This window comes from Chlorocebus sabaeus, chromosome 20 (assembly GCF_047675955.1).
Source record: "Chlorocebus sabaeus isolate Y175 chromosome 20, mChlSab1.0.hap1, whole genome shotgun sequence".
In the NCBI taxonomy this organism is placed as follows: Eukaryota; Metazoa; Chordata; class Mammalia; order Primates; family Cercopithecidae; genus Chlorocebus; species Chlorocebus sabaeus.
This window is the reverse complement of record NC_132923.1, coordinates 128,343,532-128,360,671: the sequence shown is the minus strand read 5'-3', so window position 1 is coordinate 128,360,671 and position 17,140 is coordinate 128,343,532. Positions and strand designations below refer to the sequence as shown.

Sequence of the window (17,140 nt, the reverse complement as noted above, 5' to 3'; positions counted from 1 at the left end):
CAACCGTGGCAACACAGTGAGACCGTGTCTCTACGAAAAAAATAAAACTTAAAAAAAGGCCAGGTGCAGTGACACACAACTGTAATCTCAGCACTTTGGGAGTCCGAGGCAGGAGGATCACTGGAGCCCAGGAGTCCAAGACCAGCGTGGGCAATATAGTGAGATCTCATCTTAACAATATTCTTTTTAAAAATTAGTCAAGCACGATGGTGGGTGCCTATAATACCAGCTACAGCTCTTGGGAAGCTGAGGTGGGAGAAAAGCTTGAGCCTGGGCGGTGAGGCTGCAGTCAGCCAAGACTGTGTCACTGTACTCCAGACTGGGCAACAGAGCAAGATGGTCTCAAAAACAAACAAAAATTAGCCGAGTGCGGTGGCACATGCCTGTAATCCCAGCCACAGCTACTCAGGAAGCTGAAGGGGGAGGATCGCTTGCGCCTGGGAGGTCAAGGCTGCAGAGAGCTGTGATTGTGCCACTGCACTCCAGCCTGGGTGACACAGCGAGACTTTGTCTCAAGAAAAAACAATAATGAACAACAACAACAGAAAAAAGTTCGTATCAAGGATTTTCTCTTTGTACACATACTTTTAAGGTATTCTGAATTCACAAACATTCATATCTAACCTACCACAGCCTCTACTGGCTGTAGTATCATCAACCTCTGAGTTTCCGTTTTCTCATCTGTAAAATAATCTCAAAGGCCCCTTCTGGCTCAATCATATGCTCAAAATAAAGATTCTGTATTTAAAGCTAACAAACAAAAAAATCCCCACAACTATCCTATCAAATCAATGAGAATGCACACAAACACACAATATTTATGACAATGTAAAAAAACATTCTCTTATTTAGAGAACGGCGTATCCCTAGCAAAACCACTCAAATGTTATATCATACTCAAGAAACCTAATCATACTAGGAATAAAAATCAGCCATATCATGCAGATATCTACATGTTTCCTCAAAAGCAAGCTGCGTAGTAGAAACTGTAGTAAAAAGATCTCTAAATCAGGAATGGGATTACTTTCTTCCCTCTGTTAGGAGTTTTTGGGATTGTCGGTATTTAAGTCATCTGGCCGCCTTGGATTCTTATCTATTCAGAGACTGGGACAGATGATCTCGAAAGTCTCTTCCAACTATAGTGACCTCTCAAGAAAAAAAAAAAGAAAGAACAAAGGGGTGCTTAAATGACATTTGGTTAATCATCAGAAGAGGTGCTCAGCCTCATACTCAACAGCCTACATACACATACAGAACCATGCAGACTATCAATATACCAGAAATTGATTCCATAAATATCATTACCTCTTCAGATTTAATGGTTTCACATTAGTAACGAGAGAGAGGAATTATTTCATGTAACTTTAAAATACATTCATATTCCTATACAGCCCCATGGGATATATCCTAAGGCCAAAATAAAGTCTAAAAACAACAAAAAATAAAGAGAACGAAAGACAACTGGTTTCAGTTATCATATTGTTTGCAGCAGTGTTGTTATTTGAGCTGCTGTGTGTTTATAACGGGATTAAAGCAGATGAGTAGTGATGATGGTATGTCACGCAACCAACTCAGTAACATTAGCCTCATTTATTTCATTTTACTTTTAATTTCTTAGAAATTATTCTTGTAAAACATTTCATAGTCATGTAAAATATTAATATGTTCTGAAGTATATTTTATAAAAAACAAGTTTATGCAAAAAAGTTTAGCTTCTTCCCATCCCTCCATGTGCTTTAAAATAAATACATTGTCTCAGAAACAGTGAAGTACAAAAGCACGGCTTTTAGATTCCAATTCTGGGGGTATGACCTTAAATTGTGACTTAATCTCTCTCAACTTATTTCCTTATGTCTAAAAAGGTGATAACAATAGAACCTAGAGGCCGGGCGCGGTAGCTCACGCCTGTAATCCCAGCACTTTGGGAGGCCGAGGGGGGCGGATCACGAGGTCAGGAGATCAAGACCATCCTGGCTAACATGGTGAAACCCCGTCTCTACCAAAAATACAAAAAATTAGCCAGGCATGGTGGGCGCCTGTAGTCCCAGCTACTCGGAAGGCTGAGGCAGGAGAATGGTGTGAACCCGGGAAGCGGAGCTTGCAGTGAGCCAAGATCACGCCACTGCACTCCAGCCTGGGCGACAGAGCGAGACTCCATCACAAAAAATACAAAATAAAAAAAAAATAAAATAAAAATAGAACCTAGAGGGGGTTGTGAGGATTAAGCAAGATCTTCTATGCACAGTACTTGGCTTTGTGAAGCCGCAGTGAAGTATCAGGTACTATTATTAGGATCTCATTTGAGAATCACCTCATACCTGTAGCACAGACACAAATTAGGAAATTAACCTGGAGGTGCCACATCACAGGCCTGGAGCCCCCAAGGCACCCAACAGCCAAGACCACAACTCACTCCTGAGTCTGCAGGCGACTTCACGCTCCGCACTCACCACACATTCCCTACAGCCAGTTCAGGGGAAAAAAAAGTGTCTTCCCACTCAGGATGACTTCAAAAGACTTACTGTGTTCAGCGCATTCAGAGTGGTGTCATCCCGAGAGGCTGCGACACAGCCGTCTTCTGTAGAGCCTCCATCACACATCCCTGCAAATGCCGCCATGCTCCTTCAGAAGAAAAGGTTTTTCCTTCATTAGTACATAGCAATATAAAGACAGAGACTTAGACCTTCAATTTTCAGGGGACATTTCCAGCCCAGAACAAATTCTATTACTACATGCATGATGAACCAGTTCCCAGCCCTGCCTCTGCTCGTGTTTAAAAATAAATTTTTTTTTTTTTTTTTTTTTTTTTTTTGAGATGGAATCTCACTCTGTTGCCCAGGCTGGAATGCAGTGGTGCAATCTCGGCTCACTGCAACCTCCACCTCCAGGGTTCAAGGGATTCTCCCGCCTCAGCTTCCCGAGTAGCTGAGATTACAGGCACGCCACCATGCCCAACTACTTTTTGTATTTTTAGTAGAGACAAGGTTTCACAGTGTTGGTCAGGCTGGTCTCGAACTCCTGACCTCAGGTGATCCGCTCGCCTCAGCCTCTCAAAGTGCTGGGATTACAGGCGTGAGCCATCACGCCCAGACCAAAAATAAATTTAAGTTCCTCTTCACTCACAGAGAAATACATACGTTATTTTTAGTCAGATCCATTTGTACTGTTTCTTCTCATGCTTTATCAGTACTAAGATTTTAGATTTGAGAGCATGAAGAATCTAAATCTATGAGCCACAATATTTCAGTAGATGACAATCTTCTGAAAGAAAAGTCTCCAGAAAACATGTGAAATTAAGTCATCTAAAATTTTACTTAATTCCTCTCATTCTGCATATCAACTACCTTTAAGTGAATTAAAAGTAAAAAATCATGGCTGGGTGTGATGGCTCATGCTTGTAATCCCAGCACTCTGGGCACCTGACATGTAAGAACTGCTTGAGGTCAGAGAGTTCAAAATCAGCCCTGACGACAGAGAGACCCCATCTCTACAAAAACTTTAAAAATATATTAGCCAGGTGTGGTGGTGCATGCCTGTAGTCCTAGCTATTGGGGAGGACGAGGTGGGAGGATCACTTGAGCCCAGGAGGTTAAGACTGTAAGGAGTTGTGATTACACCACTGCACTCCAGCATGAGATCCTGTCTTCAAAAAAAAAAGGTAAAAAACCAGAGACAAAACCTCTTAGTCATTCACTTCACTTACACATTCTCATCTCTACTGAATGCCCCCATGCACAACACCATTGACTAGAAAACAGCCAGGTAACTGGGGCAACACAGCAAGGACCCCCATCTCAACAACAACAACAAAAAAATTAAAAATAGCCAGGTATAGTGGCATGTGTCTATAATCCCAGCTACTCAGGAGGCTGAGGCAGGAGGATCGCTTGAGCTCAGGAGGTTAAGGCTGTTGTGAGCTATAATTGTGCCACTGTACTCCAGCCTGGGTGACAGAGCAAGACCCTGTTTCAAAAAAACAAAACAAGTAACAACCGAAAAAAAAAGAAAAGGAAAAAAAAAAAAGAAACCCACAAACCCAGCCAGGGCTAAAACTCGGATGCCCTAATCCTTGCTTTTGTGTTTGTGTTGTCACTGCATGCTACTGATGCTGCCAAGACCAGAATCACTACATACAAAGTCTGCCTGCCTGCTCTGTGATGTGTGAGGAGCAAATTCACACTTGTCTCTGCATCTGAGGCATTTGTATGTTCTATGCAACTTCTACGAGGTGATCACAGGTAAATGTTCTCATGTAGGCAAGACACAAAAATGTCAACTTCAGGACAGGCACTAATGAACAGCCACAAAGTAGAGAGAGAACATGAAATCTGTAGTGGGTTTTGTTTTTGTTTTACATTTTACTTGAAGGTCCAGGATGCAAGGGCAGAACGTGTCAGCTTGTTATATAGCTATACGTGTGCCATGGTGCTCTGCTGCACCTATCAACCCGTCATCTAGGTTGTAAGCCCTGAATGCATTAGCTATTTGTCCTAATGCTCTCCCTCCCCTCATCCCCACCCCCCTGTAGTGGGGTTTTAAGATGAGCTGAATGACTCAACTACTCAACTGGATTGAGAGGTTTTGATAACTCTATGTATGGCCTAAGCTGTTTTCATCTTGAAAAGTTCCAAAATTTGATGTGGGGCAAACACCAAGAAGAAAAACATTACTTCATCATGAAAAAAATTATTCTCTGGTAAGAAGAACCAGGGTCCTGATCACAGAGGGTGTAACCAAACTTAAAGTCAGAGAATGCCCAATATAGAAATAAAATCTCGGGGGAAAGGCAAAGTTTACTGCCTATACAGTTCAGATGGTCTAATTCAGAAAGCAGGATGGGGGGAGATTCCTATTACCTTGCTGCCCTCAAGTACATAAGGAGGTCACAGTCGTTAACTCCAGGCATCCAGACCAGTTCCTCATGCTGGGTCACTGTATCACCATCTGGAGAAGGAAATGGTTGCAGATCTGGAAGTTTGGCCTGTAAGACAGGGATGAGTAAGTCACAATCAAGAAGCATGTATTCATCATAAAGAGCTGTCTCAATAAACAGTCTTTAGGAACAGATACAATGTTTTACTAAGCCTCTTTCCTTGGATGGCAGAAAAATAACAAAAAACCATGAGTCATTTAAACTGACCTATTTCACATGTCAGGATCATTTCACCATAGATTTCACAATAGACTGTTTAATATCTGCTTAACAGTGTCAGAGCAAACCAGTGCCAGCATGATACCAAGAGTAAAACAGAAGCAGACACATATGCATAAAATAAATAAACAAAAAAAAACAAAATAATGTCTTTACACTGTAACAGCTATTGATAAAGAAGGGAAACGCACATACATTTCCAATATAACAAGCTGACAAAAAAGACATATGCAAATAATGATATCTCACCTAAGGATATTTGCTAAAAAATTAAGTGAGCTATCCTATCAGAAAAGTGTTACTCTTAAGACACTCAAGAGCAATATAAGTCATGGTCAATACCAAAAAAAGATGAGTATTAAAGTTAACATTAAAATATATAGTTGAGGCCAGGCCCGGTGGCTCAGGCCTGTAATCCCAGCACTTTGGGAGGCTGAAGTGGGTGGATCACAAGGTCAGGAGTTCAACACCAGCCTGGCCAAGATGCTGAAACCCTGTCTCTACTAAAAATACATAAAGTAGCCAAGCATGGTGGCAGGTGCCTGTAATCCAAGCTACTTGGGAGGCTGAGGTAGAGAACTGCTTAAACCCGGGAGGCGGAGGTTGCAGTGAGCTGAGATCGCACCACTGCACTCCAGCCTGGGAGAGAGAGAGTGAAATTCCATCTCAAAAATAAAATAAAGTAAAATTAAATTAAATTTAATTTAATTTAATTTAAAAAAAAAAAATATATATATATATATATAGTTGAGGCTGGGCACAGTGGCTCATGCCTATAATCTCAGCACTTTGGGAGGCTGAGGAGGGTGGATCACCTGAGGTCAGGAGTTCAAAACCAGTCTGGCCAACATGATAAAACCCCATCTCTACTAATAACACAAAAATTAGCCAGGTGTGGTGGTACGCGCCTGTAGTCCCAGCTACTTGGGAGGCTGAGGCAGGAGAATCACTTGAACCTGGGAGGCAGTGCTTGCAATGAGCCAAGATCGTGCCACTGCACTCCAGCCTAGGTGACAGAGCAAGACTCCCCCTTAAAAAAAAAAAAAAAAAAAATTATGTGTGGGTGGGTATGTGAGTGTAGTTGAATTGACCTGTGGTGACAGAAATCAGGGCAGTGACTTCTTTACAGAAAAAGGAATTGCTTGTGAAGGAACAGGAAGGACCTTCCTGGGATGACAGAAATGTTCTGTGCCTTGATACGAATCAGGGCAGATTGAAAAGCACACATAAGATTCAAACAATTCGCTGTACATAGAGTATACCTCAATAAAAAGAATTTTTTAAAATATTTGAGCAACAGTGCTCCCCAAAAAGACTCTAAGTCATCAGATTCAAATACCCGTGGCATTTTCTCAACCATACTCTGCTGGGACAGAGCAAGAGCAAGCAGGTGCCATGACCACCATAAACAGCAGAGACCTGTGAAAAGTCAGACATCTGCAAGATACTCATGTTCTCATCCTGTCAAATGATGAACATGGGCACATCAGTCTGATAAAGCTCCATGGTACACAAAGCCTGGGCAAAAAATTTAAGTGAATGCAGCAGGTTGAAGATAAGCCAGCAACATCCAATAGAAATAAAGTAAGAATTACATATTTAATTTTAAATAGTCTAGTAGTCACGTTAAACAAAATGCCATATCCCAATCTGGACTTCCAAGTGCTGAACAGCTATGTGTGGCAGTGACTCCCCACCTGGACGTGCAGGTGTTAAGTACTCAAGAGTGAAGTGGACCACGGCGAAATGGAGATAGAAGTGCCCCATCCAGGGAACGCTGTCACACAGGAATGGGAACCAGTGTGTGTACATCCTCCATCTTTTTCCAAATTCCAGAAATCTTCACTTTTATGTAAAAGCTTGTGGTTTTAAATGTCAGTTATTCAAGTTTTTGAGGAAACTGCATAGCAAAACATCACATCAACAGGCCATGTGGCTCTCAGGCTTGCCATGAGCACCCACACAGCTTTACCGGCTGTCTTCCATGCCGCTACATGTGTATCAAGCTGACTTTCTCCAAGCAAGGATGTTCTTCTTTGGCTAAGTATTGACTTCTATAACATCAAACTGAGTGTCACAATTAGTTCTGCTTAATATATAGTGAAAATAGTAGGATAAAATTAAAACACAATGGGCCTGGCGCGGTGGCTCACGTCTGTAATCCCAGCACTTTGGGAGGCTGAGGCGGGCGAGTCACCTGAGGTAAGGAGTTCCACACCAGCCGACCAACACGGTGATACCCCGTCTCTATTAAAAATACGAAAATTAGCCAGGCATGATGGCGCACACCTATAGTGCCAGCTACTTGGGAGGCTGAGGTAGGAGAATCGCTTGAAACCTGGGAGGTGGAGGTTCCAGTGAGCTGAGATTGCACCACTGCACTCCAGCCTGGCTGACAGAGCAAGACTCTGTCTCAAAATAATAATAATAATAATAATAATAATAATACCACAAAAAATGTTGGAATCAAAAGGTCTTTGACACTAGTACTAAGCTCCACTTCCCCAGCACCAAGTACAGTACTGGGCACAGCAGTTCTCTAATGTCCATTAAATTACTCAAAAAGTACTATTACTGTGAGCAGGACCAAGCTCCCTCTCCATCCTCGAGAAAAATGGACTACATTGACAGTTTACAGAAAAAGAAACGAAAATGCCTCTTAATCATAAGAACTGATGAGTCAACCTCACTGACAACAGAAATGCAAATTAATGGCATATATTCAATTTTGCATCTGTTATACTGACATAACTCCAAATGTTTGACAATACATAAAGCCATGAAAAAAATTAGCACTCATATTAGTTGCTAGTATCAACACAAACCGATACAATCTCCATGGAGGGGAATGTGGCAACACCCTCAAAATTATATATGGGCACTTGTCCTCTAAGTCAGTCATCCCCCTTCTAGGGATATAGCCCCAAGATACACTGGCAAAAACATCAAAATCCATATGCACAGGCTATTCACTGCAGCATTACATGCAATGGCAAATGACTGGACAATCAACTCATATGCCTATTAATAGGAATTAGATGAATAAACTGCTACATTCATACATGGAGTTCTATGAAACAGTATTACAGAAGGGAATGAGAAGGAGCTCTATATACTGCTATGAGGAGAACACAAGAATATCTTGTTAAAAGAAAGGTGGCAAAAAAGATGTATATTATGTTATTATTTATCTAAGAAGGAGCAGAGGGAATGAAAACAAGAAGCTTAAATAAATATCATCTCATTAAAATTGTAAACCAAATGGAAAGAAATGCAACAATTGAGCTGGTTCTACTCTAGGAACTGTTTCAAGTAACTCTAAGATACATTAATTTGCTTATACAGCCCTGGCAGGATATACAAAACAAAATGCAATACTAAACTGTTTTCAATAAACATATTGTTTGTAGCAGTGTGATTACTGTTATTCTGGGCTTTTATATGTATATTATGGAATTGAAGCAAAGAAGTAATTTTGTTGGTGTCATTAAAAAATAGGATTTGAGTCACGGGAAAAAGATAGAGATAAAAGGAGGACAGAATTAGTATAAAGGCCATATAAAAATATGAATTTGAATTGGATGTATCAGTATAAATTTATAATGTATTTTATCTTTAAGAAAGTAGGAAAATAAAACACCTATTTCCTATTCTGTCTACAGAAAAGGCCTCGAAATAGCAACCAACCCAGTAAGAATGAATACCCCAACACCCAGTATATAAATACCACTTCCCACTACAACAAAAGAGGGCTGTTCTGAGACAAGTTTAATTCCAGATCTAGGGAATACAATGTATAAGGTGAGGCAGTAAAATCATGTCTTACCAGAGAAAAAGGATTAAATGAAAAGGACAAAAACTACTGGGATTAAGTGAAAAGGACAAATACAGCAGGAACGTTAATCAGTTCATTATAGATTAAAAAATAATCTTAAATCCACTGGTAGTCATTGAAAGATAAAGGTGAAGTTTCATTTTATTTGTATGATGAATAAATGGATGGTAGAATTAGAATATCACTGTTTTGAAATCCCTAATAAAATAATGGATCTAAGAAACAATCAGTGGTGGCCAGGGATGGTGGCTCACGCCTGTAATCCCGGCACTTTGGGAAGCTGAGGCAGGTGTAATCCCAGCACTTTGGGAAGCTGAGGCGGGTGTTTCATGAGGTCAGGAGTTCGAGATCAGCCTGGCCAACATAGTGAAATCCCGTCTCCACTAAAAATACAAAAAATTAGCCAGGCGTGATAATGGGCGCCTGTAATCCCAGCTACTCAGGAGGCTGAGGCAGGAGAATGGCTTGAACCCGGGAGGCGGAGGTTGTAGTGAGACGAGATTGTGCCATTGCACTCCAGCCTGGGCAACAGAGCAAGACTCTGTCTCAAAAAAAGAGAAAGAAAGAAATGATCAGTGGCTGCTAATTACAATTTAAAAAGAGACATATGAGCCTCCTGGCAGAAGTACATACCACCACCCAGGAAGCATTTTTCCGGAAGGCAGGGTACCAAATTAGAATGCGGCCGAACCTCTAGATTTAACTACTAATTCTCAAGTCATGCAAAGAACAAGGTAACAAATTTAATGCAATCAGCCAAATCTAGACTACAGAATACCCTACAGGATGAAACAGCTTCTTTACCACATACACTGGGGAACTGGGGGAAGGACCTGTGAATTAAGAGATATTTAAGAGATGTATTGGCCGGGTGCGGTGGCTCACGCCTGTAATCGCAGCACTTTGGGAGGCTGAGACACGTGGATCACGAGGTCAGGAGATCGAGACCATCCTGGCTAACTCGGTGAAATCCTGTCTCTACTAAAAATACAAAAAACTAGCCAGGTGAGGTGGCGGGCACCTGTAGTCCCAGCTACTCCGGAGGCTGAGGCAGGAGAACGGCGTAAACCTGGGAGGCAGAGCTTGCAGTGAGCTGAGATCCGGCCAGAGATGTATCAACCAACTGCAATGAATGGCTCTCATTTAGATTCTAATTTGAACTATGAAAATATAAAGAAACAGAGAAAGATACAGACGGACAATTAGGGAAATCTGGGCATAGCATACACCTGAATATTAAGAAATTGCTAATTATTATATGTTGTGATATATTTGATTGTGTCCAAATCCCTTATCTTTGGAACATCTACAAGGAAAATGATGTATTGTAAGATATTTAAAATAACAGCAGGAAGAGCTGTGAGGGTGAATAAATGAAATGGGTTTGACGAGGATTTGATACTTGTGGAAGCTGAGTAATGAAGAGAAGGACTTCATTGTATTACTCTTTCCCTGCTTTTGTATATGTTAGTATAATAAAAAGGTTAATTTTCCCTAATAAAAACGTTGTTTTTTTTTGTTTTGTTTTGTTTTGTTTTTTTAAGACTGTCTGGTTCTGTCACCAGGCTGGAGTGCAATGGTGTGATCTTGGCTCAGTGCTGCCTCAACCGCCTAGGCTCAAGCAATCCTCCCACCTCAGTCTCCTGAGTGGCTGGGACTACAGACATGCATCACCATGCCCACTTAATTTTTGTATTTTTTGTAGAGATGGGGTTTTGCCATGTTGCCCGGGCTGGTCTCGAATTCCTGAGCTGAAATGATCTGCCCACCTTGGCCTCCCAAAGTGTTGGGATTACAGGCGTGAGCCAAAAGTCAAAAACTTTAAAAAGGTAAAGGTTGCCAATTCCTTTTTAAAAGTTCTATTATTTTTGGTGCTCCAAAACATTTCTTTTCGAAAATGAAGCACACAGAATACATTTAAAATCTGATGTAAAAAACCAAACATCTGATTTTAAATGGTAGTATACAAAACTCCAATCGCAGTAAATTTGCTCCTTTTCCAAGAATGTAAGCATCTTTTCCTTAGGAACTACATTTTCTTTTATGGTAGGAAAAAAAAAATCTATAAAAGTCTGGTACAAAGATCTCCAGACACTGGAAACACACAGTGAGAGGGAAAAAATGGGTAGTAAAATACAGTGCAAGAGAAAGTAGGGAATAGGAGACGCAATTGAGTGGCATTAGGTGAGTACCAGGTTCCCAGATTGAAAATACAGCCCCAAGGCGGCAGTCAGGCCCACCTAATGGATCACACCAACAAAAGACTCTACTTGCAGAAGCAGACATTGTCCTCCTGCAGCTTCTTTCCGTCTGTATTAGTTATAACCCCAGGTTTGGGATGAGAAGTACCTTCTATAAACTATGTGACCCTGATAGTTTTTGTGTTCACTTCACTTCTTAACTCCTTCACTTCTTAATTTCTTTCCAAGGCTCACTGCTGCCTGTATTCCATGTCTTTAGACATGACAGCCTTAGCTGTGTACTCCCCAGCATCCATTCCAACTGAAGTGCTAATCATCCTCAACTCCTTCCTCATGGTTTAGAAATAGACACGTGACCCAATCCATGGCAACAATATGTGGATCTACTGGGGACATGCTGGGGAAATTTTCCTTGCTCCTAAGGGGAAAAGAAGTCCAATTCGTTCTTCCTCTCAACACTTGCTGAACTTCATTCATTGTAAGATCCACTGTTATTTTATGTGCATTGAGAAAGGATAAAATGTAGCCAATAAATTACAACCACACCACAGAATATACAATGAAGTCCAACTACAGAGAGCAAATGTGAAGGAAAAAAGTGTATCTTAGAATTAGTTGAATTGAGCTGAGGATGACGCCACCTCCATGGAGGCCACCTGGGTACAAGAGAGTCTCAGAGAAGCACAGCAGAGCCCCAGTCCTGCCTGATCAGGATGCCATGGCATGGGAGACAGAAACAGAGCCAGAGTACTGCCAGTGAAAGCATCCTAACTGACACTGAGATCAAAAGAGAATGAGCCGGGCCCAGTGGCACATGCCTTTAGTCCCAGCTACTCAGAGGCTGAGACAGGTTGGATTGTTTCAGCCCAGGAAGAGGTCAAGGCTGCAGTGAGCGGTGATCAAGCCTCTGTGCTCTAGCCTTGGCAACAGAGTGAGACCCTGTCTCCAAAAAAAGTAAAAACAACAACAAAACCCAAAAAGCTGTAGTAAATGCGACGAAATAAGAAAGGGCAACAGTGGTGACACAGCAACTCTCTGACTGAAAAGTGTCCTAACCATCTTGACTCTGCTGAAGGACAAGAGGTTGTTTATTTTTATGGAGACAGTCTCAGTCTGTCGCCCAGGCTGGAGCGTAGTGTCACAATCTTGGCTCACTGCAACCTCTGCCCCCTGGGTTCAAGTGATTTCTTCTGCCTCAGCCTCCTGAGTAGCTGGGATTACAGGTGCACACTACCATGCCCAGCTAATTTTTCTATTCTTAGTAGGGATGGAGTTTCGCCATGTTGGCCAGGCTGGTCTCAAACTCCTGATCTCAGGTGATCCACCTGCCTCAGCCTCCCAAAGTACTGGGATTACAGGCCAGAGCCACTACACCCAGCCGGGAAAAGAGATTTTAAACATCTTTTATCTTTTTTTTTTTTTGGAGACGAAGTCTTGCTCTCTTGCCCAGGCTGCAGTCCAGTGGCCATGATCTCGGCTCACTATAACCTCCGCTTCCCGGGTTCAAATGATTTTCCTGCCACAGCCTCCCAAGAAGCTGAGATTACAGGCACCTGCCACCACGCCCAGCTAATTTTTGTATTTTTAGTAGAAATGGGATTTGCTATATTGGCCAGGCTGGTCTCGAACTCCTGACCTCAAGTGATCTGCCTGCCTCAACCTCCCAAAGTGCTGGGACTACAGGCATGAGCCATCGCGTCTGGCTTTAAAATGTTTTAAATAAAAATATGTGATCAGTGTTCATCAATGGATGAAGGGAGAAACAAACTGTGATACATACATACAATGGGTCATTTAGCCTTAAAAGGGTGGAAATTCCGACACAGGCTATTAACATGGGTGAACAGTGAGGACATGATGCTGCGTGAAATGAATCAGGCACAAAAAGACAAAATACTGTATGATTCCACTCACATGAGGTAGAACAGTCAAAGACAAAGAGAGGAAGGAGAATGGTGATTGCCAATGCTGCACAAGGAAAATGGAGTTACTGTTTCTGGGCACAGAGTTTCAGTTTTGCAAAATAGAAGGAATTCTGGAGATAGATGACGGTGACGGCTACACAACAGTATTAATGTGCTTAATTACTGAACTGTGCACTTAAAAATGGGAGATGGTAAATTTTACTTCATGTATGTATTTCATCACAATTTTTGAAATGTGGTGATCTGAGGAAAAAAAACAAAACCTCCGTATTTATATAAAATTCCCTATAGCACTTAACAACATTCTAAGATGCTGCTCAACAGAATAAAGTGCCAGCAGAATAGTAAGAAACAAACATCTATTAAGGAAGCTATGAAAATGAACCTCACCTGATGACTAGGACCAACACGAATCTCCCCCTGGGTACTGTTCAGCCTCCTGGAACAGAAATAGAGCAGATTAAATTAGCACAATATAGTTTTGACATAAACATTCACACATTTTTCAAAAAAAGTAATTCTCTTCAAATAAATGAGGAACAAATGAGGAAGAATTAACGTTCCCACTACTTCTAATGTTCTGTATACATACACCACCCACCACCACACACACACCTCTAAAACCTTTTCCTTCTAAAATCCTAAGAACTGCAGCTTCCTTTCATGAGAACCTTCCTATACCATCGTTCTTTTTTTGAGACAGAGTCTTGCTCTTGTCGCCAAGGCTGGAGTGCAAAGGCATGATCTTGGCTCATTGACACCTCCGCCTCTTGGGTTCCACTGATTCTCCTGCCTCAGTCTCCTGAGTAGCTGGGATTTCACGTGCCTACCACCATGCCCGGCTAATTTTTGTAATTTTAGCAGTAAATTCCAGTAAATTTTGTAATTTTAATAATTTGCGGTTTTGTCATGTTTGGCCAGGCTGGTCTCGAACTCCTGACCCTCAAGGGATCCACCTGCCTCAGCTTCCCAAAGTGCAGGGATTACAGGCACGAGCCACCGTACCCAGCCCCTATACCATCATTCTTTCATGCCTCAGAGAGATGGACTTTCCTGTAGTACAATTCCAGTCACACATTTCTTCCTTTCAAAACATTTCAGGGTGCCCTACCATAAGCCTTATAAAATACAAATGAGAAAACTTATCCTAGGACACAGACTGAGCCATCCATCCACCCACCCACCCACCCACCCACCCATCCATCCATCCATCCATCCATCCATCCATCCATCCATCCAACAAATATTTAAGTACCTATTATAAGCCAGGAATTGTCCTAGGTGTTGGGGATAAAGCAGCAAACAGGGACACACCTGTAATCCTAGCACTTTGGGAGGCCAAGGCGAGAGGATCGCTTGAGCCCAGAAGTTTAAAACCAGCCTGGGCAACACAAAGTGACCCCATCTCTATGAGAAAATTAAAAATTAGCTGGGCATGGTGGTGCACACCCGTAGACCCAGTTAGGAGGATCGCTTGAGCTGGGAGGTCAAGGCTGCAGTGCGCCATGTTCGCACCATGGCACTCCAGACCGGGCAACAGAGCATGACCCTGTCTATAAACAAGGCAACAAACAAAACAGAGTCAAAGAAGATGGCCCAAGAGGAGGCACATGCTCTTGTTTTTCTCTCATGGATCTGATAGCCATACCCACTATGTTTGAAATTGTTAAAAATACATTTTGGAAAGCTATTATTTCCTTTAGGGCACCTGGGTCCAGTACTTTCTTCTTTTAATCCAACCATTTTCTCACGAATAATCTTGTTTGGGCAAAGGTGGTAGTAAATGTGACAAAGGAAGAAAAAAAGAAGACAAGGAAGAAGGAGAGAAAGGGAGGAGGAAGGAAGAGGAGAAAGGGAGGAGGAAGACAAGGAGGAGGAGAAGATGATGAAGAAGAAGAAGAGAAAGAAGGAGAAATGTGGTGGTCCAGTCCTCAAGAATCTTACAAGCCTCCAGCTGGCGAGGCAGCATCCGCACCAAAACACCAGAACAGGCTGATGCCCGTATTAATCGACATAAGACACTTCAGAAGACACAGTACAAAAATGTGAAGGGGAGGTACCAAAATGAGACAGGCTTCAAGAGGAGACACAGAAGGAGATAACAGGCCTAGCAGCAGGAAAAAAAAAGAGGACTTTCCAAGTAAAAATGAAAGCATGCAGAGGTGGCAGGCTGAAAGGGAGGGGTGGTGATGGGGAAATGCTTGCATGTGGGATGACTTCATCATACAAGTCATCTTCATTTCTTCATTAGGAGAATGGCATGTGGAAAAAAGAAGCTAAAAGATGGTTTGCTCTCATAGGTTTATACAGGAAATGGAAGAAGCTGTTTTAGGAGGTTCCAAAGATAAGGGATTTGGACACAATCAAATATATCACAACATATAATAATCAGCAATTTCTTAATATTCAGGTGTATGCTATGCCCAGATTTCCCTAATTGTCTGTCTGTATCTTTAGGAGGTATGTAGAGGAATCACACCAGCCAAGTTATTTTAATCACGAGCACTTCTTTAAGAAAAACAAGCAAGCAGTCAGTGTTACCACTATTTCCCTTCCAACTTGTCCCTTTCTATTTTCTAACTAGCTGTGAGCAAAACAAGCTGCCAAAAGTTCTAAATACTTTCCAAACGCTTTCTTGCCTACAAGCAGGTCTAGCCAGAATGTATCATTTCAGAAACCTTCAGCCACAGCCCATTCAGTAACTTGTGCCTGCAGCTCAACCTTCGGGTTCTTCCAGAAGGTCTATTACTCTAGAGTTCTCCAGTGGTTGGATATCATTTCCATACCATGGCTGCACTGTTAAGTCCTTGATAATTCCAGAAAAAACATTCCTGTTCCACTTTTATTTTATTTTGGAGATGAGGTCTTGCTATGTTGCCCAGTCTGTTCTCAAAACCCTGGGCTCAAAGGGATCCCCACCTCAGCCTCCCAAAGTGCTGGAATTATAGACACCACACTCACCCCCCAACCCCATTTTTATTTTAATAAGCTAATTTATTGTCATATTTAGCTTAAAAAACCCAATGTGCCCTGATAACGAAACAAACTCCCCAATGCCCTGCTGACTAGAACTACTTAAATGTCACATATTTCCATAAAAATAGGATGTAGATAATTATTATTAAACTAACAGAAATGAGACAAAAAATGTATTGGGCCATCTTAAGAGACTTGAAAATTGTTTCTTTTAAGTTTATATCAGGGAAGAGTACTAATAAGTAGGCTATAACATGAAAACCAAGATAAAATAAGGAACCTTCTTAAAAGCTTATTTTAAAATCCCTCTTTGCAACAAAAGTATTTTTAAATTGTATGTAACTTTTAAATATCAGGATTCTGTAGCAAGGAATACAACAAAGTTCTTTTTCAGCAGGTAGGATCTGAGGTGCAGACAATGGCATTAACCTACTATATGCAAGAGTTACAAAATACAGAATAAATGGCAAAAGTACTTTTTAGGTCCAAGATATAAAGAGGTAGATAGCAACACACCCCATTAGAGAAAGCTTGATGCATCTGACAGAAAAACTGTCAGAATATGAACTGAAGATGAAAGACAAGAAGTACACATGGTGGGGAAGTGCCAGCATCCAGCTATATCTGGATCCACTGAGCAATCAGAATCCTCCTTACTGAACTAAATATCCCTCCCCTGCTGCCACACTGCTCTCCTCTTTTTTTTCTTTTTTTTTAATCCTGTATCCCCAGACAGTTGCATCACCCTTGATAGGTTAGGCAGCCACAACGCCCCAGAATGTTTCCCTGGCACATGGAAAAAGCACGCCCATGAGGCTGCAGCCAGGTGCAAAGTGAGTCTGTGAACTGCCCCCTTCTTGAATGCACCTTTTGTGGTTCACACCTCACTCATTAATAATATTTAAACATAGTATCAACAGCTTGTAGGAAACACTCTTAACTGTCAATTGCAATCTTGATGCAATGACTACATTTTGCGTAACACGACATTTCTCAAACTTTTAGGTCTCTGTACCCTTTTACACTCTTAATAATTACTGGAGTGTATCGT

General features: G+C 41.6%; 1 protein-coding gene and 1 non-coding gene across 6 annotated transcripts in view; both read right to left on the bottom strand.

Moving 5' to 3' along the window:
* Window positions 1–17,140, bottom strand: part of RERE (arginine-glutamic acid dipeptide repeats) — a 463,614-nt gene that overhangs the window by 136,549 nt on the left and 309,925 nt on the right. For all 5 annotated transcript variants that reach the window (XM_007980666.3, XM_007980665.3, XM_037985385.2 and 2 more), the window contains 3 exons: window positions 13,504–13,552; window positions 4,857–4,981; window positions 2,523–2,622 (listed from right to left, as the gene is read on the bottom strand). In XM_007980666.3, coding sequence (XP_007978857.3) covers window positions 2,523–2,622; window positions 4,857–4,981; window positions 13,504–13,552 — 274 coding nt within the window. The remainder of the gene's footprint in view (window positions 1–2,522; window positions 2,623–4,856; window positions 4,982–13,503; window positions 13,553–17,140) is intronic.
* LOC119619518 (small nucleolar RNA SNORA77) lies at window positions 16,808–16,932 on the bottom strand. The gene has a single exon (XR_005235985.1). It is a non-coding gene; the product is annotated as a small nucleolar RNA SNORA77 (small nucleolar RNA).